At 58.9% G+C, this 26918-nt stretch overlaps 3 protein-coding genes across 6 annotated transcripts; 2 read left to right on the top strand and 1 right to left on the bottom strand.

The window, feature by feature from the left end:
* Positions 1–470: 470 nt before the first annotated feature.
* On the bottom strand, positions 471–5994 carry Rhno1 (RAD9-HUS1-RAD1 interacting nuclear orphan 1). Of its 3 annotated transcripts, none has more exons than XM_070006058.1 (3): positions 5911–5994; positions 2349–2600; positions 471–1473 (listed from the first exon to the last, which is right to left on the bottom strand). In XM_070006058.1, exons 2-3 carry the CDS (start codon positions 2514–2516, stop codon positions 937–939), a joined length of 705 nt encoding a protein of 234 aa, XP_069862159.1. In that variant the 5' UTR covers positions 2517–2600; positions 5911–5994; the 3' UTR covers positions 471–936. The 3 variants fall into 3 exon arrangements, with proteins under 3 accessions (XP_069862159.1, XP_069862160.1, XP_069862161.1); XM_070006059.1 differs by lacking the exon at positions 5911–5994 and adding an exon at positions 5040–5059; XM_070006060.1 differs by lacking the exon at positions 5911–5994 and adding an exon at positions 3614–4205.
* A 34-nt stretch (positions 5995–6028) lies between these two features.
* On the top strand, positions 6029–16676 carry Foxm1 (forkhead box M1). Of its 2 annotated transcripts, none has more exons than XM_070006061.1 (9): positions 6029–6263; positions 9197–9730; positions 10927–11078; positions 11748–11939; positions 12733–12861; positions 13522–13566; positions 13799–13868; positions 13973–14148; positions 15658–16676. In XM_070006061.1, the coding sequence occupies exons 2-9, from the start codon at positions 9241–9243 to the stop codon at positions 16576–16578; spliced, it is 2175 nt and encodes a 724-aa protein (XP_069862162.1). In that variant the 5' UTR covers positions 6029–6263; positions 9197–9240; the 3' UTR covers positions 16579–16676. The 2 variants fall into 2 exon arrangements, with proteins under 2 accessions (XP_069862162.1, XP_069862163.1); XM_070006062.1 differs by lacking the exon at positions 6029–6263 and adding an exon at positions 6598–6744.
* Positions 16677–17565: 889 nt separating this feature from the next.
* Tex52 (testis expressed 52) lies at positions 17566–24436 on the top strand. The gene is made up of 4 exons (XM_070006073.1): positions 17566–17972; positions 20750–21297; positions 23685–24109; positions 24153–24436. The coding sequence occupies exons 1-4, from the start codon at positions 17874–17876 to the stop codon at positions 24434–24436; spliced, it is 1356 nt and encodes a 451-aa protein (XP_069862174.1). The 5' UTR covers positions 17566–17873.
* The last annotated feature ends 2482 nt before the right edge of the window (positions 24437–26918 follow it).

Raw genomic sequence — 26918 nt, forward strand, 5'->3', positions numbered from 1 at the left:
CCCCTCAACTGCACAGCCCTCCTTCAGCCTCCCCGGCTGGAGATTCCCCGGGAATCCGACCCTCCTTCCCCTGGCCCCGCTCCTTCCCTCGCAGCAGCCTGGAGTTTTCATGCTGATGTGAATGCGTGAATCAAACACAGAACCTGGCCCGAGAGTGGCGGGGCGCGGCGCCCCGTGCGCTCAGCCTGCACCGCTGTGACTCTGGAGTCCCTCGGTCTCCGCGCTGCAGCCGTCCCCCTTGGGAAAGTGGCAGCGCGCATGTCTGCTGCCTCTGTCTGGGCAGGATGCCGCATGGACAGAGCTAAGACCCTTTGCGAGTCACGGGGGCAAGATTGTGGTTTGAAGCCAGCCCAGACAGGAAAGACTGCGAGACTCATTTCCAATGAACCACTTAAAAAAAATAACACACACACACACACACACACACACACACACACACACACACAGAGTTTAAAGTAATTACAAAAATCCATTTTGCCACCCAGTTTAATATAGGCAGATTGGAAACAAAACCTCGAACTACAAAATCTAGCGTATCGGCGGCTTCCACCTGCCCGTCCTGCAGGCCACAGAGCCTCGGCTCTGGGATGATTCAGCGTGAAGAAGTCATTGAAGAAGACAGGAGACAAGACAGACTTTCCCGGGATGCGTGGTACTGCGACGCTGACTGACAGAAGCAGCTTTCTGTAAAGTCTTTCTGCAACCATTTATTTACAAACACTTTATATACAAGATGTATTTACACAGTCACTATAAGAAAATATGAAGGAAGTTCATGACATGAAATCGAACGGTTTAGGACAGACAGTATGCCCACCGCACATCCGGGAACCGAATTCCTGGAAAGCTCTAGGGCTCTAGTCTTCCATGTTCTCTCCCTGCGACTCTGTGAAGAGCAGCAGGTCTGGGATGGCTGGGGGGGCGGGGTGCGTGTCGTCAGCTCTTGACGAGGCACTGGCTCTTGCTCAGCTTCCCTCTCTCGGCTAGGTAGGCCAGCAGGTGCCTGCGCCTCCGCCATGTGACCTTCACCCCGTACTTCTCCTCGGGAGTGTCTTTCACCAGAACGGGGCCGGGCTCCCGGCTCTGGCCAGTGGGGGTGCGGAGGATGTGGGTGGAGAGGCTGTTTTCCTTCTGGTCTGGGAGGATGAGAGAAGATGCGGGGGTCTGGATGTCGGGTGGGATGAAGACATGAGGTAGGCTGTGAAGGGGCGATGCCGACGCTTCCGTGGAGCTCTGGGGGCTGAGCAGTGGAACTAAAGGCTTTCTTCTGGAAACGGCCTTTTCAGGCTGATGGGGGTCCTGTGGGATGGGCGGGATCCCCAGCGTCTCTGAACTGGGGGACCGTGCAACCTCGAAGGGCAGCTGTGGAAACCTGCCGGTGGATTTCCCACTTGAATGTCTTGCCTGGTGTCGGTGATGCTTCCGGCAGGCAGGGAACTGGCACTCTGCTGTGGTGTCAAACTGCGGTAAGACCTAAGGGCCCAATTTAAAAAAAGTGACACAAGCCAACCGCCAAGTGAAGTACCTAAATCTCTTGGGTACTAAGAAACAGCACCTACATCCAAAGAACAGAATACTTCTTTTAGTTGTGTCCGGAATCAGAAATGAGGTCGTAAAATAGCAATGGACACAAGACAAAGATACCGTCTAGAGAAAAGAATAGGAAAAGCTAACCATTTTGGACGAGTCATTCATCATGCCTAAGAAGGGACAGTGGGTGGGGGCGCCAGTGGCTCACACCTGTAATCCTATCTACTCAGGAGGCTGAGATCTGAGGATCAAAGTTTAAAGGCTGCCTGGGCAGGAAAGTCTGAGATTCATATCTCCAATTAATCACCAAAAAGCTGGAAGAGGAGCTATGGATCAAATGGTAGAGCACTAGCTTGAAGCAAAAACGCTCAAGGACAGCACCCAGGCTGAGTTCTAGCACAGGCACGCACACAAACACGCACACGCGCACACACACAAACAGTGCTCTTTCCCTTTATACTGTGCAGACATGACTTGCTTACTGTCTCTCTTTAAAGTTCATATGGTAGGTGTTCAAGAAACAGCTGCATTTTTAAATTTGCCTGCCATGTATCTGACTTTCTTGCCCAGTAACTGAGTTTACACTGAGCTTTTTCAGAAGAATATGGTAGGGAAGACTCCAGTCCCACTCACATCTTGGTTTGAACCAAGAAAAAAATAAGATATGCTAGAGAGGACGGCCACCCTGGGCAGGAATAGGGTTAGGGTAAGAGCTGGGAATCTTCTTTGGAGACTCTGGTTCAATGCAGCAGCCAGCAATCAGAAGAGCAGGGTACAAGTGAAAAAGAGAGCTCCATGAGCACACCCCCTGGGCTTACCCAGGAAGTGATGGAGCTGCGGTTGATGGGCTTGCTGGGCACCTGGACCGTCCGTGTGGCCGGAGGCTGTGGAGCAGCGTAGTGGTGTTTGGGGCCCTCCAGTGGCTGTTGCTGGAAGAGCAGCTGAGCTTTCAGGGACCGCCTTTGGTGTCTTTTTTTGGGAGGCATAAACAGGTAAATGAAGAGCAGGTGGTAACCACATGATGCTGGCTGCCTTCAGGTTGGGGGTCAGGCTCCAATTTCAACCCATGCCTGAAGAGAAGTAACAAAAACAATTCAGATGATCCCTGGGCTCCTGCCAGTCAAAAAGTTATAAAGGACACAGCTTCCTGTACCCTCACTACACCAATCACACAAACGCAATGTTCATATCGGACCACACTCAGGGAACATCTGTGGAGTTCAGTGCCATGCTGGGTGCTGTGAACTGAAGATGGTTATCGTTTGTTTAACAATCATTTGTTCATGTCTTGGTCTTCGAAGGAGCTGAGAGTCAAGACTGGGGAATGTAGCTCAGTGGTACAGTGCTTGCCTATCATGTGCAAAAATCTTTGGTAAGATGCACAATATGAAGACCTATTTGTCTATCTAGAGAAGAAGAGAGAGGAAAAAGGAAGGAGAAAAGAAGTGGGCAGGAGAATGGAAGGGAAGACAATAGAAGTCAGTGGCTCATGATTAATTTTAGCTACTCAAAGAGACTGAGATCTGGAGTACCAAGGTCTGAACCCAGCCCAAGCAGAAAAGTCCACTAGACACCATTCTCAAAATAACCGAAAAAAGTCAGGCTGGAAATGCAGTTTAAGTGGTAGAGCACCAGCCATGAATGTACAAGCTGAGTGAACACAAGGGCTATGAGTTCGAACACTGATACTAAAAACAGGGAGGGAAGGAGGGAGGGAAGGAGGGAGGGAAGGAGGGAGGGAAAGAGGGAGGGAAAGAGGGAGGAAGGGAAAGTGGAGGGAGGGAGGAAGGGAAAGTGGGAGGAAGGGAGGAAGGGAGGAAGGGAGAGAAAGAAAAGAAGGAAGGGAGGGAGAAGAGGGAGGGAGGGAAAGAAGAGCTGAGTGTCCAGCAGAAGGAAACAGACTGTTTCAACTCAGTAAGACTGAAATATGTTCTATTCACTTCACATGAGGCTTTCTAGACAACCAAAGTATGAGCCAACCCCATCCCAGCACTCAGGAGCCTTCAAGTTAAAGGTGAGTCTGGTCTAAGCTAGACCTTGTCTCACAAAACAAAACAGCTGCCTTGTGAATTCAAGGAATTACCAATTTAGTAATCCAAAGTTTAACAGGTCGAGAGGTAATCAAAGTCTAAAAAGAAAGGCCAGATGCTGGTGGTTCACGACTATAATCCTAGCTACTGAGGAGGCTGAGATCCGAGGATCATCCCGGTTCAAAGCCAGCCTGGGCAGAAAAGTCCTTGAGACTCTGCTCTCCAATTAATCCCAGAAAACGCCGGAAGCCGCTGTGGCTCCAGTGGTGGAGCAGTGACAGCCTGGAGCAGAAGCAGCTCAGGGGACAGCGCCCAGGCCCACAGTTCAAGCCCCAGGCCTGGCTCTAAAAAACCAAAGTGTCCATTGGATCTCGTGGCCGGATCAACTTCAAGGAGAGCTTCTGTAGCGGGCTGCACACACACTTTCTGGGTGTGTGCGGAGGAGGGGGTGTTGAACCCAGAGGCCTTCCATCTTGCCAGGCCGATGCTCCCCCCGCCGTGGCCGCGTCTCCAAGCCCGGCGACCCGACCCGGACGACAATGACGTCCCCTCGGGCCCTGAGGCCGAGCTCTGGGGGCGCAGAGGCCCTGCTCCGGGCCCCGGGGCAGTGAAAGGTGAAAGGTGTCCAACAGGTGCATCGTGGCCGGCCTTGCCTTCCGCCTCTGCCACGGGGCGCGGCCGGGGGGCCGAGGCCGGGCCTCGGGGGGAGGCCGGGGGGCCGAGGCCGGGCCTCGGGGGGAGGCCGGGGGGCCGAGGCCGGGCCTCGGGGGGAGGCCGGGGGGCCGAGGCCGGGCCTCGGGGAGAGGCCTTGCTTGCATGGATGGGGAGTGGGGGTCGCTCAAGTCGAACCAGATCCTCAGAGAGGCCGGGCACCGGGCGATCGACGACTGGGGGAAAGTGGGGTGCGATTCTCCCCCACCCCTCCCATCCCACCCCCAGGAGATGGACGGACACCGACGGGAATGGGGGGGCGGGGAGTGAGGCCTGCGAGGGCTGAGCGGGCCTCGGGTCCCCCCCCCCCCCCCCCGCCGCGCTCCGCCCGGGCCTCGGGGTTCCCCCCCTCCGCCCGGGCCTCGGGGTCCCCCCCATCCCCTCCGCCTGGGCCTCGGGGTCACCCCCGCCCCGGCCTCGGGTCCCCCCCACAGCCGCGCTCCGCCCCGGCCTCGGGGTCCCCCCCGCCCCCTCCGCCTGGGCCTCGGGGTCCCCCCCATCCCCTCCGCCTGGGCCTCGGGGTCCCCCCCGCCCCTCCCCCGCCCGGGCCTCGGGGTCCCCCCCCCCGCCGCGGCCTCGGGGTCCCCCCCTCCACCCCGGCCTCGGGGTCCCCCCCCCGCCGCGGCCTCGGGGTCCCCCCCTCCACCCCGGCCTCGGGGTCCCCCCCCCCGCCGCGGCCTCGGGGTCCCCCCCCCCGCCGCGGCCCCCCGCTCACCCGCCCCCCCCCGCCGCGGCCTCGGGGTCCCCCCCGCCGCGGTCCCCGCTCACCCGCCCCCGCCGGCCGGGCCTCGGGGTCCCCCCCATCCCCTCCGCCTGGGCCTCGGGGTCCCCCCGCCGCGGCCCCCGCTCACCCGCCCCCCCCGCCGCGGCCTCGGGGTCCCCCCGCCGCGGCCCCCCGCTCACCCGCCCCCCGCCCCGGCCTCGGGGTCCCCCCCGCCGCGGTCCCCGCTCACCCGCCCCCGCCGGCCGGGCCTCGGGGTCCCCCCGCCGCGGCCCCCCGCTCACCCGCCCCCCGCCCCGGCCTCGGGGTCCCCCCCGCCGCGGTCCCCGCTCACCCGCCCCGGCCTCGGGGTCCCCCCGCCGCGGCCCCCGCTCACCCGCCCCCCGCCCCGGCCTCGGGGTCCCCCCGCCGCGGCCCCCGCTCACCCGCCCCCCGCCCCGGCCTCGGGGTCCCCCCCGCCGCGGTCCCCGCTCACCCGCCCCCGCCGGCCGGGCCTCGGGGTCCCCCCGCCGCGGCCCCCCGCTCACCCGCCCCCCGCCCCGGCCTCGGGGTCCCCCCCGCCGCGGCCCCCGCTCACCCGCCCCCCGCCCCGGCCTCGGGGTCCCCCCGCCGCGGCCCCCGCTCACCCGCCCCCGCCGGCCGGGCCTCGGGTCCCCCCGCCGCGGCCCCCCGCTCACCCGCCCCCCGCTCCGGCCTCGGGGTCGCCCCCCGCCGCGCCCCGCGTCCGGTCCCCCCCCCGCCGCGGTCCCCGCTCACCCGCCCCCGCCGGCCGGGCCTCGGGGTCCCCCCCATCCCCTCCGCCTGGGCCTCGGGGTCCCCCCGCCGCGGCCCCCGCTCACCCGCCCCCCGCTCCGGCCTCGGGGTCCCCCCCCGCCGCGCCCCGCGTCCGGTCCCCCCCCCGCCGCGGCCCCCGCTCACCCGCCCCCGCCGGCCGGGCCCGGTCTCCTCAGCGGACGCGGACGCGGGAGCGTTCGAGGGCCGAACGCGGAGACAACGCCGTCGCGCCCGGGTGACGTCACGGCGCGCCGCCGCCGGCGCCGTCACGTGACCCGCAACGCTCTCCGCCGGCGCCAATTTCAAACAGCGGAACAAACTGAAAGCGGGCGCCGCCGGGCGGACCCCACGCCGGGCCCCGGCCCCCGGGCGTCCCCGCCCGCCCCTCGTCCGTCCGCACGTCCTTCCGCCCGGCCTCGCCGCGGGCCCCACGCCCCGCACCCGGCCCGCCCGCGCCGCCCGCGCCGCTCCCCGCTCCCGCCCCGCCGCGGTCACAGGTGAGCGGGCCCGGGGATGGGGCCGGGGGGGCGCCCCGGGGACGGAGGCCGAGCGGGGGGCGCCTCCCTCCGTCTGTCCCCAGCTCCCCTGCAGATGCGGCCACGCTGCGGGGGGATCCCCGGCGGGGACCGAGCTGGCCGCGCTGCGCGCCCGGGGTCCGCGCTCCGGCCCCACCCAGGCCCGGCGGGAACCGCGAAGGGCGGCGGTGGGGGCGGGAGCCGCGGGAGAGGGCGAAGGTAGAACGAAAACTGTCACCCGGGGGCTGCCCGAGACCTGCTCGAGGGGGAGAGCCCTCGTTTACCAAGCGCCAGGCCCCGCGAGCTCAAACCCCGCTTCTGCACATAAGTGAAGACAATAATGGTGATTCCATTTGCAAGCAACTGCTAGCACGTCCTCGAAAGGAAAAGGGGTTTGAAGGCAGGGCAAGGGAAGCTACAAAGGACAGGAAGAGCTTTAGGCAGATGGCAGATGTCGAAACAGGTAGTTGGGCTTATGAGTGTGTGTGTGTATGGGTTGTGCGTGCGCGTGTGCGGCACACGTGCCAGTACTGAACTTGAACTCGGGACTGGGGCACTAGCCCAGTAGAGCTGGCATTTTTCCACTTCAGTTCCACTTCCAGCTTTTGGCTGGTTAATCGGACATAAGAATTTTACAGATTTATTTTTTGCCATGGCTTGGCCCTGAACTGGGATGCTCAGATATCAACCTCCTGAGTAGCTAGGATTACAGGCATGAGCCCCTGGGCTCCTGGCTTCATGCAATTGTATTTTGGGGAGATGATAGTTGTTCTAAAAAAGAGACCACCAGTTTCCTCTGTATCTCAAGAGAACCTCAAAATAGAACAACAGGACTTGATTAAATGGTAGTGTATTCCAGGCAGTTGTAAACATTAAGGAAGTGCTATCAAGAAAAGTAAAGATGGGCTGAGAAGGTGGCTCAGTGGTTAGAGCGCTTGCCTTGGATGCATGAGGCCCTGGGTTCAATTCCTCAGCACCACTTAAGCAAAAAGAAAAAAGCTGGAAGTGGTGCTGTGGCTCAAGTGGTAGAGCACTAGCCTGGAGGTGAAGAGCTGAGGGACAGCGCCCAGGCCCAGAGTTCAGGCCCCACGACCAGACCCGCCCCCCCCCAAAAAAAAAAAGTAAATTAAAGATAAGCTGACTTTCTTGGCATTTCAAAGCCACCATAGCATGTGAAGCAGCAATAGCACACCTCAGTGGTCAGGAGTGAGGGTTGTTTTTTTTTTTTTTTGGTCGGCCGTGGGGCTTGAACTCTGGGCCTGGGCGCTGTCCCTCAGCTCTTCAGCTCAAGGCGAGCGCTCTACCACTTGAGCTACAGCGCCACTTCCGGTTTTCTGGTGGTTTATTGGAGATAGGAGTCTCACGGTCTCTCTTGCCCGGGCTGGCTTTGAACCGCAATCCTCAGATCTCAGCCTCCTGAGTAGCTAGGATTACAGGCGTGAGCCACCAGCGCCCGGCAGGAGTGAGGGTTTTGTAGCATTGCTTTCTGCAAGAGGCATTAAGGGATACATTGACAAATCTAAAATTCCCAAAAGCACACGCAAATATTACTTGTAATGTTACTGGGGAAATGTTTTGCAAATTGTGTGAGAAGGTATACATTTTAAAAATTAACGCAAGGTGACCGGTACGTAGCTCAAGAGTAGAATACGCTAGTATGTGCGAGGGCCTGAGTTCAATCCCACGCACTGTAAAAAACAAGAGCAGCAACCTAGAAAAAGGAATGATATCCCCTAGAGTTGTACAGTGTGTGCAACTTTACCATAGGCCCTGGATAGAGAACTTCCCTTCTATCTAAGGTCCTGTAAACCAGAAGGTGATTTCTCCACTGACAAGTACCATCTACCTGCTCTAGTTTTTTGTTAAGACAAATTCTCTCACTCCATAGTCATACTGGCCTCCAATCTCCCTGGTGCTGAGATTATAAGTGTGCATCACCATACCTGGTCTCCCCCAATTCTGTAGGCACTGATCCTGTTACTTACAAATTAAGATGGCAAAGTGCATTGTGGAGTGGATTCTAGGATCAGGATCTTGTCAGGACTCCTGATTGTTCTCTGATTCTGGCATCTCCTGTTCTGTCCCTACAGTTACTCTACGTGAGCTGTCTATAGTACAGTCAACAACAAGAGAGATTTCCACCTATGGACAGATGTTCTTAATAAGCAGGCTGGGAAGGTGGCTTAGTGGTAGAGTGCTTGCCTAACATGCATGAAGCACTGGGTTCGATTCCTCAGTACCACATACACAGAAAAAAAGCCGGAAGTGGCGCTGTGGCTCAAGTGGTAGAGCGCTGCTAGCCTTGAGCACAGAGAGGCTCAGGGACACAGAGCCCAGACACTGAGTTCAACACCCAGGATGCCACACCCCCTTCTCCCCAACCAAAGCAATCTTCTTAAGCTCCCAGAAGGAACCGTTCTAGCTCCAGCCCAGTACCACTTGGTCCCTTGGAACTACTTCTGTTTGCTATGATTTTTCACCTTCTTTGGTCACAGCTGAGAACCTCTGCTTGTTTTCCGAGGGAGCTGGAGGCATGGCTCAGGGCCAGAGTGCCTGCCTGCCAAGCATGAGGCCCAAGTTCAAAGCCATAGCGCTTCCAAAGCTCCAGGGAGCATTCACCTCTGCCTTGAGACTCAAGTTCTCCTACATGCTGGAAACATTTTTTTTTTTCACCAGTCCTGGGGCTTGAACTCAGGGCCTGAGCGCCATCCCTGAGCCTCTCTGTGCTCAAGGCTAACTCTCTACCACTTTTGAGCCACAGCACCACTTCCGGCTTCTTCTGGATATGTGGTACGAAGGAATCGAACCCAGGGCTTCATGCATGCTAGGCAAGCGCTCTATCACGGAGCCACCTGCCCAGCCCCGTGCCATACACTCTGCAGCCTAATGAGTCTCCCACACCCTGTTTCTCCCAGGCACATGCTCGCGATCACATGGAGAGTGAAAGCGCAGACTCACCATGAAAACCAGCCCCCGGCGGCCACTGATTCTCAAAAGACGGAGGCTGCCCCTTCCTGTCCAGAATGCCCCAGCAGAGGCAGCAAAGGAGGAGTCCAAGGGGCCCCCTGCCCCACAGGACCCCCCTCCCGCGGGAGCCCCAGCCTCCGCGGGGTCAACGGAGTCCAGCTCCTGCAAGTTCCCAGCGGGAATTAAGATCATTAACCACCCCACCATGCCCAACACGCAAGTGGTGGCCGTCCCCAGCAACGCCGACGTGCAGAGCATCATCACCGCTCTGACGGCCAAGGGAAAGGAGAGCGGCAGCAGCGGGCCCAACAAATTCATCCTCATCAGCTGCGGGCGGGCGCCCCAGCCTCAGGCCCGAGCCCAGGGTGACCCCAAGAGGACAGACGGCGGGCCCCAGACGGCCGACCCGAAGCCTGCTGCCAGGAACGCAAACGCAAGCCAGTCGCCCACAGCCGCTCCGAGGCTGGGGGCCGAGAGCTGTGGTATGTGTGCTGCCGTGCAAAGTGGGGGGGGGGGGGAGGGGGAGGCTGCACTTCCGGCTTCACGGCAAGGTCCACTGCCAGTCAGTCATGGGCTCCCTGCCATAGACAGCCATCCTAGCCCTGCCTGGAGGTCCCGTCTTCCTTCATCCTGGGCCACTGTTGAGATTTCAGTGATAATGTCGCATCTCACATAGCCTTCTTTACACTGGAAAAGGATTTCGTTTGTTAAGAGAATAAGTGAGGGCTGGGAAGGTGGCTCGGTGGTAGAGCGCTTGCCTTGCATGCCTGAGGCCCTGGGTTCGATTCCTCAGCACCACATAAGCAAAAAAAAGAAAAAAGCCGGAAGTGGCGCTGTGGCTCAAGGGGTAGAGCGCTAGCCTTGAGCTGAAGAGCTGGGGGACAGCGCCCAGGCCCTGAGTTCAAGCCCCATGACTGGACCCAAAAAAAAAAAGAGAGAGAGAGAATAAATGATTTATTAGCGGGGCGCTGGTGGCTCAGGCCTGTCATCCTAGCTGTTCGGGAGGCTGAGATCGGAGAATCGAGGGTCAAAGCCAGCCTGGGCAGGAGAGTCCGTGAGACTTTCTCTCCAGTGACTCACTGGGAAAGAAGTGGCTGTGTGGCTCGCAAGTGGTAGAGCGCCAGCCAGGCAGACGTGCATCCCACGTGGGTTATGTTTACTTATTTCACTGGGAGCCACCGGCACCTGGCGTCAAAGGAGCAGCTGAGAAGCATGGGGAGGAAACTCGATTTTGTGCAAATAAGCAATAACCCATCTGTAAGGTTGCCTTGCCTCGTGTCAAAGATTCCATCTGAGCCAGGCGCTGGCGGCTCACGCCTGCGATCCTAGCTAATCAGGAGACTGGGCTCTGAGGATCAGAGGTTTGAAGCCAGCCCGGGCAGGAAAGTCCATAAGACTCATCTCCAGTGAACCATCAAGCTATGGCTCAAGTGGTATTTACGAGCATAAAAGCTCAAGGATAGAGACGGAACCCAGGCTCCTTGTGTGTAAGCCCCAGGATCAATCTGGCTCCTATTGGAATGCACTTTGAACTGTATTGGGTTTCTCCTGAAGTCTACAACTTGGTAAACTAAGAGTAGAGGTCAAGGGGGGTAGGGGGCGGGGCGCTAGTCACCAACTGTGGGTCTGTTGGGCATCTGGTGAGGGAGACGTTGAAGTCTCAGATTGTTCCCTCTAGCTGGCGGTGAGGCGGCGGGCTGCGTTCTGGACAGCAGCCTGACCAACATCCAGTGGCTTGGGAAAATGAGCTCGGACGGGCTGGGCCCCTGTGACGTGAAGCAAGAGGCGGAGGACAAGGAGAACTTCCCGCTGGAGCAGAGTCACATCAAGGTAAACTGTTGCCTCCTCCCCGAGAAGTCGGTCAGTGCCGCGAGTGTGCCAAGTCTGAACTCGGCCTTGGGCTTCCTAGGCAGGTGCTCTACCACTGGGGCTACCCCCCTTGCCCTTTTTTGGCTTTAGTTTTGGGGCGGGGGAAGACAGGTACTGGGGCCTTTCCTGCCCAAGGTTGGCTTGGAACCGTGATCCTTAGATTCCAGCCTCCTGAGTAGCTAGGATGGCAGGCGGGAGCCACCCAACGCCTAGCTCAGTTTTTAAAACTGAACGATGAAATCTTTTATCTGAGACCTAGCAAAATCCGTGAGCTCTGGAGATACTTGTTACCTGCTTGCGAGTGTGTCTCTTCACAAACATTGAAATGGGTTATTCACGTCAGCAAGAGACATAGAACTCATTGAGCCAGGAGTCTGCAAAACGGGCATGGGTTAATAGAAAACCAGTGCTTCCAATAAAGACGTTTCAATTGGATCTCTTCTGTCATCGGACAACAAAATGATGATAGGTAAGCGTGCGACGGGTTGTGTGTCTGGTACACTTCTGGGACCCGGAGGCCTCTGCGGTGGGGCCGGTCCTTAGGAACGCGTCTGTTGCCATCCCCTCCCCCCTCTCCCCCTCCCCCCTCTCCCCCCTCCCCCCCTCCCTTGGGCATGTCTTTCCCCACAGGTGGAGGAGCCGTCGGGAGCACCGGCATCCTGGCAGGACTCTGTGTCTGAACGGCCACCCTACTCCTACATGGCTATGATCCAGTTCGCCATCAACAGCACCGAGCGGAAGCGCATGACCTTGAAGGACATCTACACTTGGATCGAGGACCACTTCCCCTACTTCAAGCACATTGCCAAGCCGGGCTGGAAGGTAATCTGCCCCCTAGCCACCGAGGCCCAAGGTCACTGGGGCCTTCCGGCGTGCACCTGGGGCGTGGGTCACCTGCAGAGCAGCCTGATGCCATGAGCTCAGGCCGTGTCACCGCTTCCTGCATCAGTCTTTCAGGATTCTGGGGAGAATTCAGGAGTGGTAGCAGACCCGACCCCCCCCCCCTTTTGTGCCACAAGCCATCCAAGAGCCCACAGCAGGAGCGGGTACCAAGTTTTATGAAAGGTCGTGTGTGCGTGTGTGTGTGTGTGTGCGCGTGCGTGCGTGCGTGTGTGTGCGTGTGTGTGTGTCGGTGTGTGTGTGTCGGTCATGAGTCTTGAACTCTGGGCCTGGGCGCTATCCCTCAGCTCTTCAGCTCAAGGCTGGCGCTCTACCACTTGGGCCACAGCGCCACTTCCGGTTTTCTGAGTGGTTTATTGGAGATCAGAGTCTCAAAGACATTCCTGCCTGAGCTGGCTCTACAGTGCAGAGGCTGAGGGAGAGGTGATATTCCTGAAGCTAGATCAAGTGATAATAGTGATCTCTCTTGGTTTATTGTTTTTTCCCGATTCTGGCTTGAACTCTGGGCTTGGGCACAATCCCTAAGCTGTTTCCGCTCAAGACTAGCATGCAAGCACTTGACCTACAGAGCTACTTCGGATCATTTATTAGAGATAAAGAATCTCACAGATGCCACTGCCCGGAGCTGGCTTCAAACTGCGATCCTCAGATCTCAGCCTCTGAATAGCGGCATGAATGACTGCTACCCGACTAACTAGGCATCTTTCTCCTTCAGAATTCTATCCGGCACAACCTCTCCCTCCACGACATGTTTGTCCGGGAGACATCAGGCAATGGCAAGGTCTCTTTCTGGACCATTCACCCCAGTGCCAACCGCTACCTGACGTTGGACCAGGTGTTCAAGGTGAGGCTCTCGACCCGTTCTTCCTGGATCAGAAGTTCAGCAACCCATGAAACTCACTGATAAATCTCGCCTGGCCCGCCCCGTGCTAGAGGACAATACGAGCCGGGCGGGGGCAGTGTTTCCCGGGAACACTTCATACTGTGCGGCTTTCCTGGCTCCTGATTCCACGTGTCTGGAGGGGGGGGATCCAGGAATCTGTATTTTCAGCAAGCATCTCAGTGGGGTAGGGAGGTGGGGGGGGGTTCTTAGAGCCACAGATAACAGGCCGGGCGCGGGTGGCTCACGCCTGTAATCCTAGCTACTCAGGAGGCTGAGGATCAGCAGTTCCAACCCAGCCCGGGCAGAAAAGTTCCCTGAGACTCTGATCTCCAAGAAACCACCAGAAAACCAGAAGTGGCGCTGTGGCTCAAGTGGTAGAGCGCCAGCCTTGAGCTGAAGAGCTCAGGGACAGCGCCCAGGCCCAGAGTTCAAGTCCCACAACCAACTGAAAACAAAAAAACTAGAGATCAGAAACACAGCCGTTCCCCGGCACCTCTCTCTCCGGAGGGCCCGGGCGCTCCCCTGGGCCGGGTGTCCGTCTGTCTTGCCAGGCCGGTCAGCTTGGCCACCCCGGTGGTGACTTGGTGTTCTTTCTCTCCCACCATGCCCGGCCGCCACCAGCCAGTGGACGCAGGATCTCCACAGTCACCGCAGGCCCTGGAGTCAGTTAGGTTCTTCCCTTGCCCCGGGCTTGGCCCATGTCTCCGCCCGTGTCTCCTCCCGCGCCTCAGCATGACTTTAGTGGGAAGGGGAGGGAGCCGAGGGCCCGGCAGCCCCCGTATGCAGTGGGGGGGGGGGACCTGCGCACCCCTGAGCTTGAGCTGATGGGGTTCTGAGCCTGAGGTTCTTAACTCCTTAATCCTGGTCCCCCCGCCCCGCCCCCATCCGCCATGAGCAGCAGCAGAGGCGGCCCACCCCGGAACTCCGCCGCAACGTCGTCATCAACGCCGAACTCCCGCTGGGCACACGTGAGTCTGACCGTGCGTGCAGGCCGGCCTGCTTCCCCGGGCGAGCGCCCCGCGGTCCCCTCCTCGCCAGCCCCCTGCCCCTCACCCCTCCTCTCCCCTCCCAGGGCGGAAGATGAAGCCGCTGCTGCCACGCGTCAGCTCCTACCTGGTGCCCATCCAGTTCCCCGCGAGCCAGCCGCTGGTGCTGCAGCCCTCGGCCAAGGTGCCCCTGCCCCTGGCCGCCTCGCTCGTGGGCTCGGAGCTGGCTCATCACGGCAAGCGCGTGCGCATCGCCCCCAAGGTGAGCAGAACCCCGGTGCCACCAACACGGGCCAGCTTCTGGGCAGAGAGGAGGGCGGATGCCCGCAAAGGCCTGTGGCATGGGTGGGGTGCAGACCAGGCACTTAGGGGGCCGGTGCCCGGGACAGTGACAGAGGCCCCCGCGAGGCCGGCCGGGGAGGGAGAGCAGCAAGGCCCCCGTGCCCGGTCCTGGTGCAGCGGGAGCCCCCCTCGCCCGCTTCTCGGTCTCCGGTGGGAGACACTGAGGGCTGGATAATTGTTTGTGGGAGTTGGGGTGATGCCAGGTGTCCCGGGGGGGCGGGGCCAGGCCCGGCCCAGAGCCCAGGCCTTTGGTCCAGGGAGGAGGGGAGGGGAAGGGAGCACTGTCTGTAGTCGCCAAATCTGGACTTGGCTGTGGGGAGAAGGTTCTGTGGGCAGGGGTGCTGTGCCAGGGCCAGGGCCATCTGTCACTTCTGGAAGGCCCGAGGGGGTGTGGCTGAATGATACCCGGGGTTCGCAGAGAAGCAGATTGTGCAGGCTCGCTCTCTTCCGTTCCTCCTCTTCCCCCTCCCTGACCTCCCTCCTTTCCTTCCCTTCCTGTTTTCCTCCCTTCCTTTCACCAGCTCTTCCTTCCCCCTGTCTGTCTGTACAAGCTGATACTGAACTTGAATTCCTCCGCCTCAGCCTCCTTAGCACTGGGACTACATACTTCACCCTCCCTCCCTCTCTTCCCTCCCTCCCTCTCTTCCCTCCCTCCCTCCCTTCTTCCTTCCTTCCTGTTGGTCATGGGACTTGAACTCAGGGCCTGAGCAGTCCCCAGACTTTTTTGCTCAAGGCTACCACTTTGAGCCACAGCTCTACTTCTGGTTTTCTGGTGGTTCACTGGAGATAAAAGAGTTACAGAGTTTTGTGCCTGGGCTGGCTTTGAACCATGACCCTCAGATCTCAGCCTCCTGGGTAGTTAGGATTATAGGCATGAGCCACCAGTGCCTGGTTTGCCTTTCTTTCTAATTACAAACTTTTTTTTTTTTTTGGGTCAGATCGTGGGGCCTGAACTCTGGGCCTGGGCGCTGTCCCTCAGCTCTTCAGCTCAAGGTTAGCGCTCTACCACTTGAGCCACAGCGCCACTTCTGGCTTTTTTTTTCTTTTTGCTCATGTGGTGCTGAGGAATCAAACACAGGGCTTCAGGCATGCAAGGCAAGCGCTCTACCACTGAGCCACCTTCCCAGCCCCTCATACTTACAGATTTTCTAAGAGTTTGGAAAAACAAGACACTGGGTGCCTGTGGCTCATGCCTGTCATCCTAGCTACTCAGGAGGCTGAGATCTGAGGATTGAGGTTCAAAGCCAGCCCAGGGCAGGAAAGTCCATGAGACTCTGATCTTCCATGAACCACCAGAAAACCAGAAGTGGCGCTGTGGCTCAAGGGGTAGAGCGCTCGCCTTGAGCTGAAGAGCTGAGGGACAGCGCCCAGGCCCCGAGTTCAAGCCCCCGTGCCCACGGTCCTCTACCTCCCCGCCCGTCTGTCCCAGGGTCTGCTGACCGACGAAGGCGTCGCCCCTCTGCCCACGGCCGGCCCCGTGAAGGAGGAGCCCCTGCTCGGGGAGGGGTCGCTGCTGCCCCTGCTGCCCGTCCGGTCCATCAGGGAGGAGGGGGGCCAGCCGGAGGACGGCGCGGCCCTCCCTGCGAGACCCATCAAGGTGGAGAGCCCCCCGCTGGAGGAGTGCCCCTCCCCGTGCCCGTCCCCCCGCGAGGACTCGTCCTGCTCCCCCACGCCGCGCCGCCGGAAGCCGTGCGGCGGCCTGCGCTCCCCGGCCCGCTGCGTGTCCGAGATGCTGCTCCTGCAGCGCCGCGAGCGCAGGGAGCTGAGCCGCGAGCGCAGGAAGCAGCACCTGCGCCCGCCACGCCTCGACGAGCCCGAGCTGCTGTTCCCCGACGCCCCGCTCCCGGCCGACGCCCCCGAGCCCGAGGAGGGCGGGCCCTTCCAGACGCCCGTCAAGGACGCGCTGCCCGCCTCCTCCACCCCCAGCAAGTCCGTCCTGCCCAGAACCCCCGAGTCCTGGAGGCTCACCCCCCCGGCCAAAGTGGGGCCCCTAGACTTCAGCCCGGTGCGCGCGCCGCCCGGGGCCTCCGCGCTGCCCGAGCCGCTGGCGCTGCCCGGCCTCAGCACCACGCCCCTCAGGAACGTGCCCCTCTTCGACTCCCCCCGGGAGCTGCTCAACGCCGAGCCCTTCCACCTCAGCTCCGACCTCGAGGCCCCCAAGCCCGGCTCCCCGGACCCGCAGGGCCCCGGCCCGTCGGCCAACCGCTCCCTCACCGAAGGCCTGGTCCTGGACACCATGAACGACAGCCTGAGCAAGATCCTGCTGGACATCAGCTTCCCCGGCCTGGAGGACGACCCGCTGGGCCCCGACAGCATCAACTGGTCCCAGTTCATCCCCGAGCTGCGGTAGAGGCTGGGCCTCCGCCGCCGGGCCTCCGGGCTGGGCGCGCGCGCGCGTGTGCGTGCAACCCCGGGCCTCTGCCCGGAGCAAGGCAGGCACGAGCCACGTCGCACACCCAGGCGGTGGCCGCTGCGGGCAGCAGCGCCTGCCGGAGAACCTCCACGGCTCTGTGCCCCCAGGTCCCCCCCCCCCACTGTATGTGGGGTGCTTCCGGTCAATGGTGTAAATCCTCCAGATCCTCCTCTAGTTACACACAGGAGCTCATCCTGGGGATCATTACCCACAGGCTGCTGGGAGGAGGAGGGGGGGCATCTGCAGGGTACAGAGTACTCAGGCCTGAGGCACCCCGGGGTGGGGGGGGCTCCCTGCTTTGTTGGGGTTCCCCTCCCCTGTCCTCCCTCCCCAAGCCAGGTAACGGGATCTCTGGTACTGGGTGAAGAGTTGAATTTGGGGGTGAGGGGACCCAGATCCCCCCCCACGTCTCTCTCCGATCATGCCCCTGATGGCGCCAGGGGGACCCAGCACTGAAGAGAAGGCGGCCGGAGGTGGGAACGGCAGAGGCCCCCGACCTGCCTGCCCCCCCAGCCTGCCCCTCAGCTTTGCAAAGGGCCCCCCCCACCCTGAGGCCCCGCCTCCAGAACACTACTGTACCTACCTGCTGAATAAAACCCGGTGCAAGTGCTGCTGTCGGGACTGCTGGTATTTGGGGGGGGGGGCGCGTAGCTTTGGCCCCAGGCCCCTCCCCTCCCCTGGGGCCTTTCTCTGACACGGCCAGCTTCCCAGAGTGTCCAGCTCCCCCCTCCCCCCACGGAAGGACAAAGCGGAAGCCAGCCCGGCTTCCGTCCTCCGACCAGCAGCTATGAGATCGCCATTGTGGGGCTTGAACTCTGTCCCCAAGCTCTGTCACCCAAGGCGAGCTCTCTACTGCTTTGAGCCACGTCCAGTTTTCTGGTGGTTCACGGGAGATGAGAGTCACAGGCTCTCCTGCCCAGGCCGTGTTGAGTCTGGATCCTCGGATCTCAGCCTCCTGAATAATGGATTATAGGCGGAGTCACTGGTGCCCGCCCCAGAAGCGGCTGTGATACCGTCTTCCATCGGATTAGTCCTGTGACCTCTGCCTGGCTCACAGAAAGGGAACCAGGACCCCAGGGACTCAGAAGCCTCCAGGGACAGGTCAGGGCCTCCTCCCTGTAGCACCAGCCAGGGAGCATCACCATAGCAACCCCAGCAGCAAACAATGGCGCCTGAAAGGCCTTCCCCACCAAGCCACCTGCCCTGGGCCTGGTCCTGAGGCTCAGAGAAAAATGGCCAGCAAGCCAGAAAGATCACTCCAAGGGCCCGGGGGATACCAGCAGCAGCCACAGCCGACAGAAGCATCTAGAGTCAGACAGCCTTTCCTGCAGGTAGGGGGCGGGCCTTCCTGTCTGGGCCGGGAGCTGTTGACAAATGGAGGTGCTTTCTCCAGACTTCGGGCCTCTCTCCTCCCCTCCACCTTGGGCCCCAATCAATGTGGATCTTAGAACCGGGCACTGGGTGGCCCCCGCCCGTCATCCCAGCTACTCAGGAGGCTGAGATCTGAGGATGGCGGTTCAAAGCCAGCCCGGGCAGGAAGGTCCGTGAGACTCTGCTCTCTCATAAACCACTCAAAAAGCTGGACGGAGAGCTGTGGCTCAAGTGGTAGAGCACTAGCTTTGGATAAAAGCAGCTCAGGGACAGCGCCCAGGCCCTGAGTTCAAGCCCCAGGACCAGCATATACACACACTCTCTTACCCAATTCTGTGGTCAGCCTCCTTTAACTGTTTTCAGGGTTGGGAATATTCTTGGATTTGGGAGTATCTGCATGTGAACCCGGAGGTTATCTCGGGGATGGGACCCAAGAAAGAACAGGACCTCGGTCATCTTGTTGAGGTGCATTACATACCTAAGCTCAGAGTGAGGTGGCCCCATGTTTGTAGTGTGCCTGTGTTCTGGCTCCAACCGGTCTCACAGACGTTCCTGCCCAGGCTGGCTTTGAACCACAATCTTCAGATCTCAGCCTCCTGAGTAGCTGGGATGACAAGGCGTGAGCCACCGGTGCCCGGCAGAAGAAGCATTTTGAAAGATGCTCAGCTAGGCCCTGAGTCAGGCTGTGTGCTTCGTGGGGCCTTCCCACAGCTCTGTGTCCAGCGAGCCCCAGCCCTGGGCTCGCCAGTTTGGAGGCTTCGGCCCCTGGTTGCTGCACCCTGCCTCTCTGCACAGGGCAGGCAGGAACACAGGACGGGAGCGATGCTCTCCCAGACCCCCTTAAAGCCCTCCCCCGCCCCATGACCTACCAGCCTCTCATTAGGCTCCTCCCCCTCCCCGTGCCCCACCCCTTCCTTCCCGATCAAGCCATTAGGACACCTGTCAGGACCACAGCCGCTGGGAGAAAAGTCACGCTTGTGGGTGGTTCCTGCTGGCTCCCACCTGTCAGCCCAGCTACTCAGGAGGCTGAGATCTGAGGATCACGGTTCAAAGCCAGCCCAGGCTGGAAAGTCTGTGAGACTCTTATCCCTACTGGGCTATCTGAAAACCGGAAGTGGTGCTACGTGGCTCAAAGTGGTAGAGCGGCAGCCTTGAGCAAGAAGAGCTCGGGGCAGTGCGCAGACCCTGAGTTCAAGCCCCACGACCAACCCAACCAAAAAAAAGTTGCCTTTGCTCAGAGCACTTGAGGGTTAAGGGAGACAGACATACCTAAGAACAGAGCACAGAGTCCAAATGGTAGTTCATGGAGGGGGCTGTGCAGAAAAGGGGGGAAATTAACATTCTAGATGCTTCCTAGATTTGCTTGCCTTTGTGTGTAGTGTGTTTGTGTGCATGTGTGCGTGTGTGTGCTGGTATACTGTAGCTTGAACCCAGGACTTGGGTGCTGTCTCTGATCTTTTATTTTTCAGTCATAGGGCTTGAACTCAGGGCCTGAGTACTGTCCCTGAGCTCTTTTGCTTAAGGCTAGCATTTTGAGCCACAGCTCCACTTCCGGCTTTTTGGTGGTTCATTGGAGATCAGAGTCTCACAGATTTTCCTGCCCGGGCTGGCTTTGAACCTCGATCCTCAGATCTCAGCCTCCTGAGTAGCTGGGGTGACAGGCGGGAGCCGCTGGTACCCAGTTGGTTTGTGTTTTAGTGAGTGGACAAAAGCACCGTTGAGAGAAATTAGAGTCACCTGACCCTTGTCGCCAACTCAGACCAGGAGCAAGGGAGGGTGGGCTTCTAGAATGCTCGGGCTGGGCCATCGCCTCTCACAATGTCCCCATCACATCCTCCATCGATGTACCCTCTTGGGAACACCAGTCCCTGGGCAGGAAGAGGGGCCGCCAGATGGAGTGGGGTGAAGACAAAGACACAGTTGAGGAAAGGCTGCGAAATTTGAGAGCTCAAGCCAGGGTCCTGTGGCTCCCGCCTGTCATCCCAGCTACTCAGGAGGCTGAGATCGGAGGACCGAGGTTCAAGGCCAGCACAAAGGGAGAAGTGGAGCTGTGGCTGAAGTGGTAGAGCACCAATCTTGAGCAGAAAGAGGTCAGGATTGTCCAGGTGTCGGTGGCTCCCGCCTGTCACCCTAGCTACTCAGGAGGCTGAGATCTGAGGATTATCGTTGAAGCCAACCCAGGCAGGACCATCCATGACACTCTCCTCTTCGATCTACTACTCAGAAAATCCGGAAGTGGCGCTGTGACTCAAGTGGTAGAGCACTAGCCTTGAGCAAACACAGCTCAGGGACAGCGCCCAGGCTCTGAGTTCTAGCCCCAATCCTGGCACAAGAAAAGAAAGAGGAAGGAAGGAAGGAAGGAAGGAAGGAAGGAAAAAGGAAGGAAGGAAAGAAGGAAGGAAGGAAGGAAGGAAAAAAGGAAGGAAGGAAGGAAAACGGAAGGAGGGAAAAAAGGAAGGAAGGAGGGAAAAAAGGAAGGAAGGAAGGAAAAAGGAAGGAAGGAAGGAGGGAAAAAAGGAAGGAAGGAAGGAAAAAGGAAGGAAGGAAGGAAAAAGGAAGGAAGGAAAGAAGGAAGGAAGGAAAGGAAGGAAGGAAGGAAGGAAGGAAGGAAAAAAGGAAGGAAGGAAGGAAAAAGGAAGGAAGGAAGGAAGGAAGGAGGGAAGGAAGGAAGGAAAAAAGGAAGGAAGGAGGGAAGGGGGAAGAGCTCCCAGCGTCCTTTCTGTCTGTCTCTCCCTAGAAGGTCCACACCATCGAACCCCGCCAGGTCCCCCAAACCCTGGCTCAACGCGAGTTCCTGCTCCCCAGACAAGAGCTGCAGGTGCCCGGCTTCACCCTGAAACGCTACCACTGGCTGGCCACCAGACAGCTGCCGCACTTGGAGATCAAGTACAAGATGCGCCAGTACCTGGCGAGCCCCCGGAGGGACACCCCCCCGCAGCACCCCTGGGGCTTCCACACGTGGCTGGACGTGGGGCGCCTGCCGCCCACCCTGCCCTCCCGGCCCGACCAAGTCTACGACAGCAACGTGTGGCGCTGGCTGACCAGGAGCGGGCCCTGCTCCCCCGCCAGCACCCCAGTGCCCCCTCCCTCCATCCTGGGACCCAATACCTTCCTGACCTTCATCCAGTCCACGCCCATCTTCCTGGACGCCAACAGGAAGAAGCAGGTGCTGGGCCGCGCGGCCAAGGAGCTGAGGGAGGGGCAGAAGCTCAAGCTGAGGAGCGAGGTCAGGGCGCCCCCGCTGGACACCCAGGGCAACATCCTGCCCCCTACAGGCTACAAGAAGTAAGACAGGGGGAGTCTTGTGTGTGCGCGTGTGTGGGGGGGGTAATCTCTCCCATGTCTGTACCTGGCGTCCCTTCTTCCCTCTCTCTGATCCCTGTTTCTTCTGCTGTCGAAGCTGGTAACCACACCTTCGGACATCTGATCTATTTATTTATTTTTTGCCAGTCCTGGGTTTTGAACTCAGGGCCTGGGCACTGTCCCTGAGCTTCTTTGGCTCAAGGCTGGCGCTCTACCGCTTGAGCCACCGCGCCACGTCTCCGCTTTTCTCTGTGTCTGTGGTGCTGAGGAATCGAACCCAGGGCTTCATGCATGCTAGGCGAGCGCTCTACCGATGAGCCACCTTCCCAGCCCTGCCCTGGTTACTTTTAACCTAGGGTCTTTCTTGATGCCCAGGCTGGCCCGGGCTGTGATCTTCATATATTGTGCTTCCTATGGGGCTGCTGGATTAAAGGATGTGTCACCATGACCCATCACTGTTTGAGATGGAGTCTTATGAACTTCTTTATTTGCAGGGGGGGGGGTTGGAGGGCTTGGGCTGGCTTCAAACCTCAATCCCTAGATCTCCATCTCCCCAAGTAGCTAGGATTACAAGTGTCAGCCACAGTACCTGGCCCTGGTATTTTTATACTATTATGATTATATGTCCTGGAGGTCATGGATACAGATGCAGGGCCTCATACGTGCCAATCAATTTCCCTTGCCCCCCATCTCTACCTGAGCCCTCTGGGAGTTTTGTTTTCAAAACCCCCTCATGCATGGTTTTAATGCCCAGTCATAGCCAGGCACTGGTGGCTCCCTCCTGCCATCCCAGCTACTCAGGAGGCTGAGATCTGAGGATCATGGTTCAAAGCCAGCCCCAGGCAGGAAAATCCACGAGACTCTCATCTCCCATGAACCACCAGAAAACCAGAAGTGGCGCTGTGGCTCAAGGGGTAGAGCGCCAGCCTTGAGCTGAAGAGTTCAGAGCCCAGGCCCAGAGTTCAAGCCCCATGGCCCACAAAAAAACCAACAAACAACAACAAATGTACAGACGGAGTATGGCAAAGCTATTTGACCATTTTATCTTTGATTTTGTCCACCATGGGGCTTGAACTCTGGGCCTGGGCGCTGTCCCTCAGCTCTTCAGCTCAGGCTGGTGCTCTACCACTTGAGCCACAGCGCCACTTCCAGTTTTCTGGTGGTTCATAGGAGATCAGAGTCTCACGGACTTTCCTGCCCAGACTGGCTTTGAACCAGATCTGAGGAGATCTCAGCCTCCTGAGTAGCTGGGATGACAGGCGGGAGCCGCCGGCACCCAGCTTCTATTTTCTCTTTTAAACCAATCACTTCCCTCCTGTTCAATTTAATACCGCAGGCGAATCTGGAAGAGGAAGCCAGTCAGCTGTGTGCTGAGCTCAGCCGTCTCGCCACAGGAAGTACGTTAGTGGAACAAGGTGAGGCTTCAAAGCTAGCGAGATCCTAGACAAGGCCCAGATGCCTGCAGCTCCCGCCGGTCATCCCAGCTACTCAGGAGGCTGAGATCTGAGGATCCCGGTTCAAAGCCAGCCCATGCAGGAAAGTCCGTGAGCCTCTTTATCTCCCATGGACCACCAGAAAACCAGAAATGGCGCTGTGGCTCAAGGTGGTAGAGCGCTAGCCTTGAGCAAAAGAAGCTCAGGGACAGTGCGTAAGCCCTGAGTTCAAATCCCCAGGATTGACCTTCCTTCCCCCTCAAGAATAATAATAATAATAATAATAACCTAGACAAGAATCTTGGGCTCCACCCAGCACCTGGTGCCCATACCTGTAAAATCCTACTACTGGGGAGGCTGAGATCTGAGGATCAAGGTTCAAAGCCAGTCTGGCCAAGGAAAGTTCATCATACTCTTACCTCCAGTTAACCACCAGGAAGTAGAGCTATGGCTCAAGTGGTAGAGCACCAGCTTTGAGAAAAAAAAAACAAGCTGAGGGACGGGGCTGGGCAGGTGGCTCAGTGTTACAGTGCTCGCCAAGCGTCTGTGAAGTCCTGGGGTTGGATTCCTCAGTGCCACCTACACAGAAAAACCTGGAAGTGGCGCTGTGGCTCAAGTGGTAGAGCGCTAGCCTTGAGCTGAAGAGCTGAGGGACAGCGCCCAGACCCAGAGTTCAGGCCCCATGACCGGACCCCCTCCCCTCCCAAAAAAAGCTCAGGGACGGCGCCCCGGGGCCCTGAGTTCAAGCCGCACAACTGACCACACTAAAAGCCTGTGATCATGGCGTTGGGGGCAGTGGACCAACGGGTTAGGGAGGTGGGGAGGACTCCTTGGGGTGTAGGCCAGTGTCACAATCACACCCATCAGGAAGAGGTGGGGGAGCCCCGCAGCGTGGCCCCGTCTCCCCCTTGACTGCTCTCCCTGACCCCCCCACAGGCCTGTGCACGTGTCTGCCGGCGGGCGGCTCCAGTCCCAGGGGGACCCTCTCCTGCCCAGCCCGATCCCCCTGGCTGCCACCTGGGGCTGGCCCTGCCCCAACCCTGTGCCTCATTACCAGCAGAAAAAGACAAAACTGGCCTACCAGCCCAGCCCCATGCTGAGCCAGGACCTCCTGAAGAAGTACCAGAGCCTGCTCCCGGGCCGGGTGGCCATGCCCCTCTACCTAGGGTCCACTGCGCGATGGCCCCCGAGCTCGGGGAAGGCGACACGGAGAAAAGCGGGGCATGCTGCGGATCGGGCCGGTTCAGCCGCTGGGGGCGCTCGCGGGAACGATGACAGAGCCCCGGACAGTCCTGGAGCCTCGGATAAGAAACAAACCTTAGGTGGCACTGGAGCCTCCCGTGGTACTGGAGCCTCCCGTGGTACTGGAGCCTCCCGTGGTACTGGAGCCTCCCGTGGTACTAGAGCCTCCCGTGGTACTGGAGCCTCCCGTGGTACTGGAGCCTCCCGTGGTACTGAAGCCTCCCGTGGTAGTGGAGCCTCCCGTGGTAGTGGAGCCTCCCGTGGTAGTGGAGCCTCCCATGGTAGTGGAGCCTCCCATGGTACTAGAGCCTCCCGTGGTGGTAGAGCCTCAGATGGCACTGGAGCCTCGGATGTTACTGAAACCATTAATGATGGTGCTGGAGTCTCTGGTAATGCTGGAGCCTTGGATGATGGCGCTGGAACCTCGGATGGTGCTGGAGCCTTAGATGATGGCTCTGAAGCATCGTATGGCACTGGAGCCTTGGATGATGGCTCTGGAGCCTCGTATGCCGCTGGAGCCTTGGATGATGGCTCTGGAGCCTCAGGTGGCCCTGGAGCCTTGGGTGATGGCACTGGAGCCTCAGATGAGGCTGGAGCCTTGGAGGATGGCGCTGGAGTCTCGGATGGTGCTGAAGCCTTGGGTGATGGCGCTGGAGTCTCGGATGGTGCTGGAGCCTTGGATGATGGCGCCAGAGCCTCGGATAGCGCTGAAGCCTTGGATGGCGCTGGAGCCTTGGATGGCGCTGGAGCCTTGGATGGCGCTGGAGCCTGGGACAGTACTGGAGCCTCAGATGATACTGGAATCTCTACCGGAACCTCAAATGATACTGAAGCCTGGGAAGGTGCTGGAGCCTCCAATGAGAGCAGAGTACTGCGTCCACCCAGCCCCCAGACTCCAGAGCCCTGAGCCAAGGCTCCTTCCACAGGACCCTCCACCCCGGGCCCCCATGGGGCTGAAGAGCCCCAGCTTCAGGTGAGCAGCCTTGGTGGGCCTCCCGGCCTCCAACCATCTCTGTAGCCCTAACTCTTGGAGACGCTACCACAACTTTATTGTTCTGTGTCTTTCTTGGTGCACTCCAGGGAAGGGGGGGGGCCTGAGGCTGGGTGGAAGAAAGCAGGGGGAGCAGGAAGGGGTGAGGGGGCCCAGGGATGAGGAAATGGCGGGGGAGGGGGAGGTGTGCAGGAAAAGAGGCTGGAGGTTTTGCTCCAGGCCCTGAGTTCAAGCCCTTAGTATTGTTTAGAAAAAGAATCAATTCTAGATAAGGTATAACAAGAAAGAGAAATATATTACATGTTCCTTCATTCTTTTTATTGTTGTTTTCCTTACCGGTCCTGGGGCTTGAACTCAGGACCTGGGCGCTGTCCCTGAGCTTTTTTTTTTATTTTTCTCAAGGCTGGTGCTCTACCACTTGAGCCACAGCGCCACTTTTGTTTTTTTCCATCTATGTGGTGCTGAGGAATGGAACCCAGGGCTTCATGCATGCTAGGCGAGCACTCTACCACTGAGCCACCTGCCCAGCCCCAGAATTAGAATTCTTGGCCACAAACGTGTGAGTTTAATGTCTGTAACAAATCACCTGACCTTTCCGTGCCCCTCTCTCACAAATAGAATCACACTGGAGCCCCAAATATCAAAAATTCAACCTTAGGGGCTGGGAAGGTGGCTCAGTGGTAGAGCGCTTGCCTTGCATGCCTGAGGCCCTGGGTTCGATTCCTCAGCACCACATAAGCAAAAAGAAAAAAGCCAGAAGTGGCGCTGTGGCTCAAGTGGTAGAGCGCTAGCCTTGAGCTGAAGAGCTGAGGGACAGCGCCCAGGCCCAGAGTTCAGGCCCCATGACCGGATCCAAAAAAAACAAACAAAAATTCAACCTTAGCATGGGTGTCTGAGAATTCTGGACAGGAGAATTGTGCAAACAAGGTCTTTCATGTCTTGGGCAGATCTGACAGGCCCAGGGGAGATGATGGCTGGAAATAGAACCAGCTGCTGGCTCTGTTAACCAACCTCAGCCTGCTCCTGCTGGCGGAGGGGGGGGGGAAGAAGTGGGGGGGAGGGAGGAGAGGAGGGGGAGCCCTTGGTTCAGCCCTGAATAGCTCAGTGTGAAGACCAGCCTGGGAATTTCCTTCTAAGTGGAGGCCTTGAGTGTGTGATTTCTCAGGGCCAGAGATGTTCTCATCCATCCCCCTCCCCCCAGCCTGCCAGCAGAGAAACAAAGTCACTCAGATTTAGATGAGGTATGAAGAACTTCTTGGCAGGGCTGGGTGGCTCAAGCTTCTCATCCTGGCTCGTGGGGAAGTAGAGATCAAGAGTTCAAGGCCAGCCCTGGCATAAAAGTTCAACCCATCTTCCTCTCCACCCGCCCCCAACCCTATTTGGACCAATGGCTGCTTGGGTTGGCATGTACCCGGGGATACAGAGAAGCACAAATAGGCGGATCGCAGTCCAGGCAAGCCCAGAAATAAGTCACTACCTTGAAAATAACCAATAAAACAATGCCACTGGAGGCATGGCTAAAGATGGTAAAGCACCTGCCTGGCAGGTGTGAAGTCCTGAGTTCAAATCCCAACAGCACAGAAAAATACCTCTCTCACCACGCTGAGAGATGATGGGATCCGTTACAGCAAGTCAGAGGAATAAGCCCTGGAATCTGTTTAAAGTGGTACTGCCGAACTGAAATAGAATTTGGCCATATATGCAAATTAATCTTTGGTGCCAGGTGCTGGTGGCTCCCGCCTGTCACCCTAGCTACTCAGGAGGCTGAGATCTGAGGATCGCAGTTCAAAGCCAGCCTGGGTAGGAAAGTTCGTGAGACTCTGATCTCCAATGAACCACCAGAAAACCAGAAGTGGAGTTGGGGCTCAAAGTGGTAGAGCACCAGCCTTGAGCTGAAGAGCTGAGGGACAGCGCCCAGGCCGGGAGTTCAAGCCCCA

Source organism: Dipodomys merriami, unplaced genomic scaffold, assembly GCF_024711535.1.
Source record: "Dipodomys merriami isolate MVZ:Mamm:240054 unplaced genomic scaffold, mDipMer1.0.p SCAF_691, whole genome shotgun sequence".
In the NCBI taxonomy this organism is placed as follows: Eukaryota; Metazoa; Chordata; class Mammalia; order Rodentia; family Heteromyidae; genus Dipodomys; species Dipodomys merriami.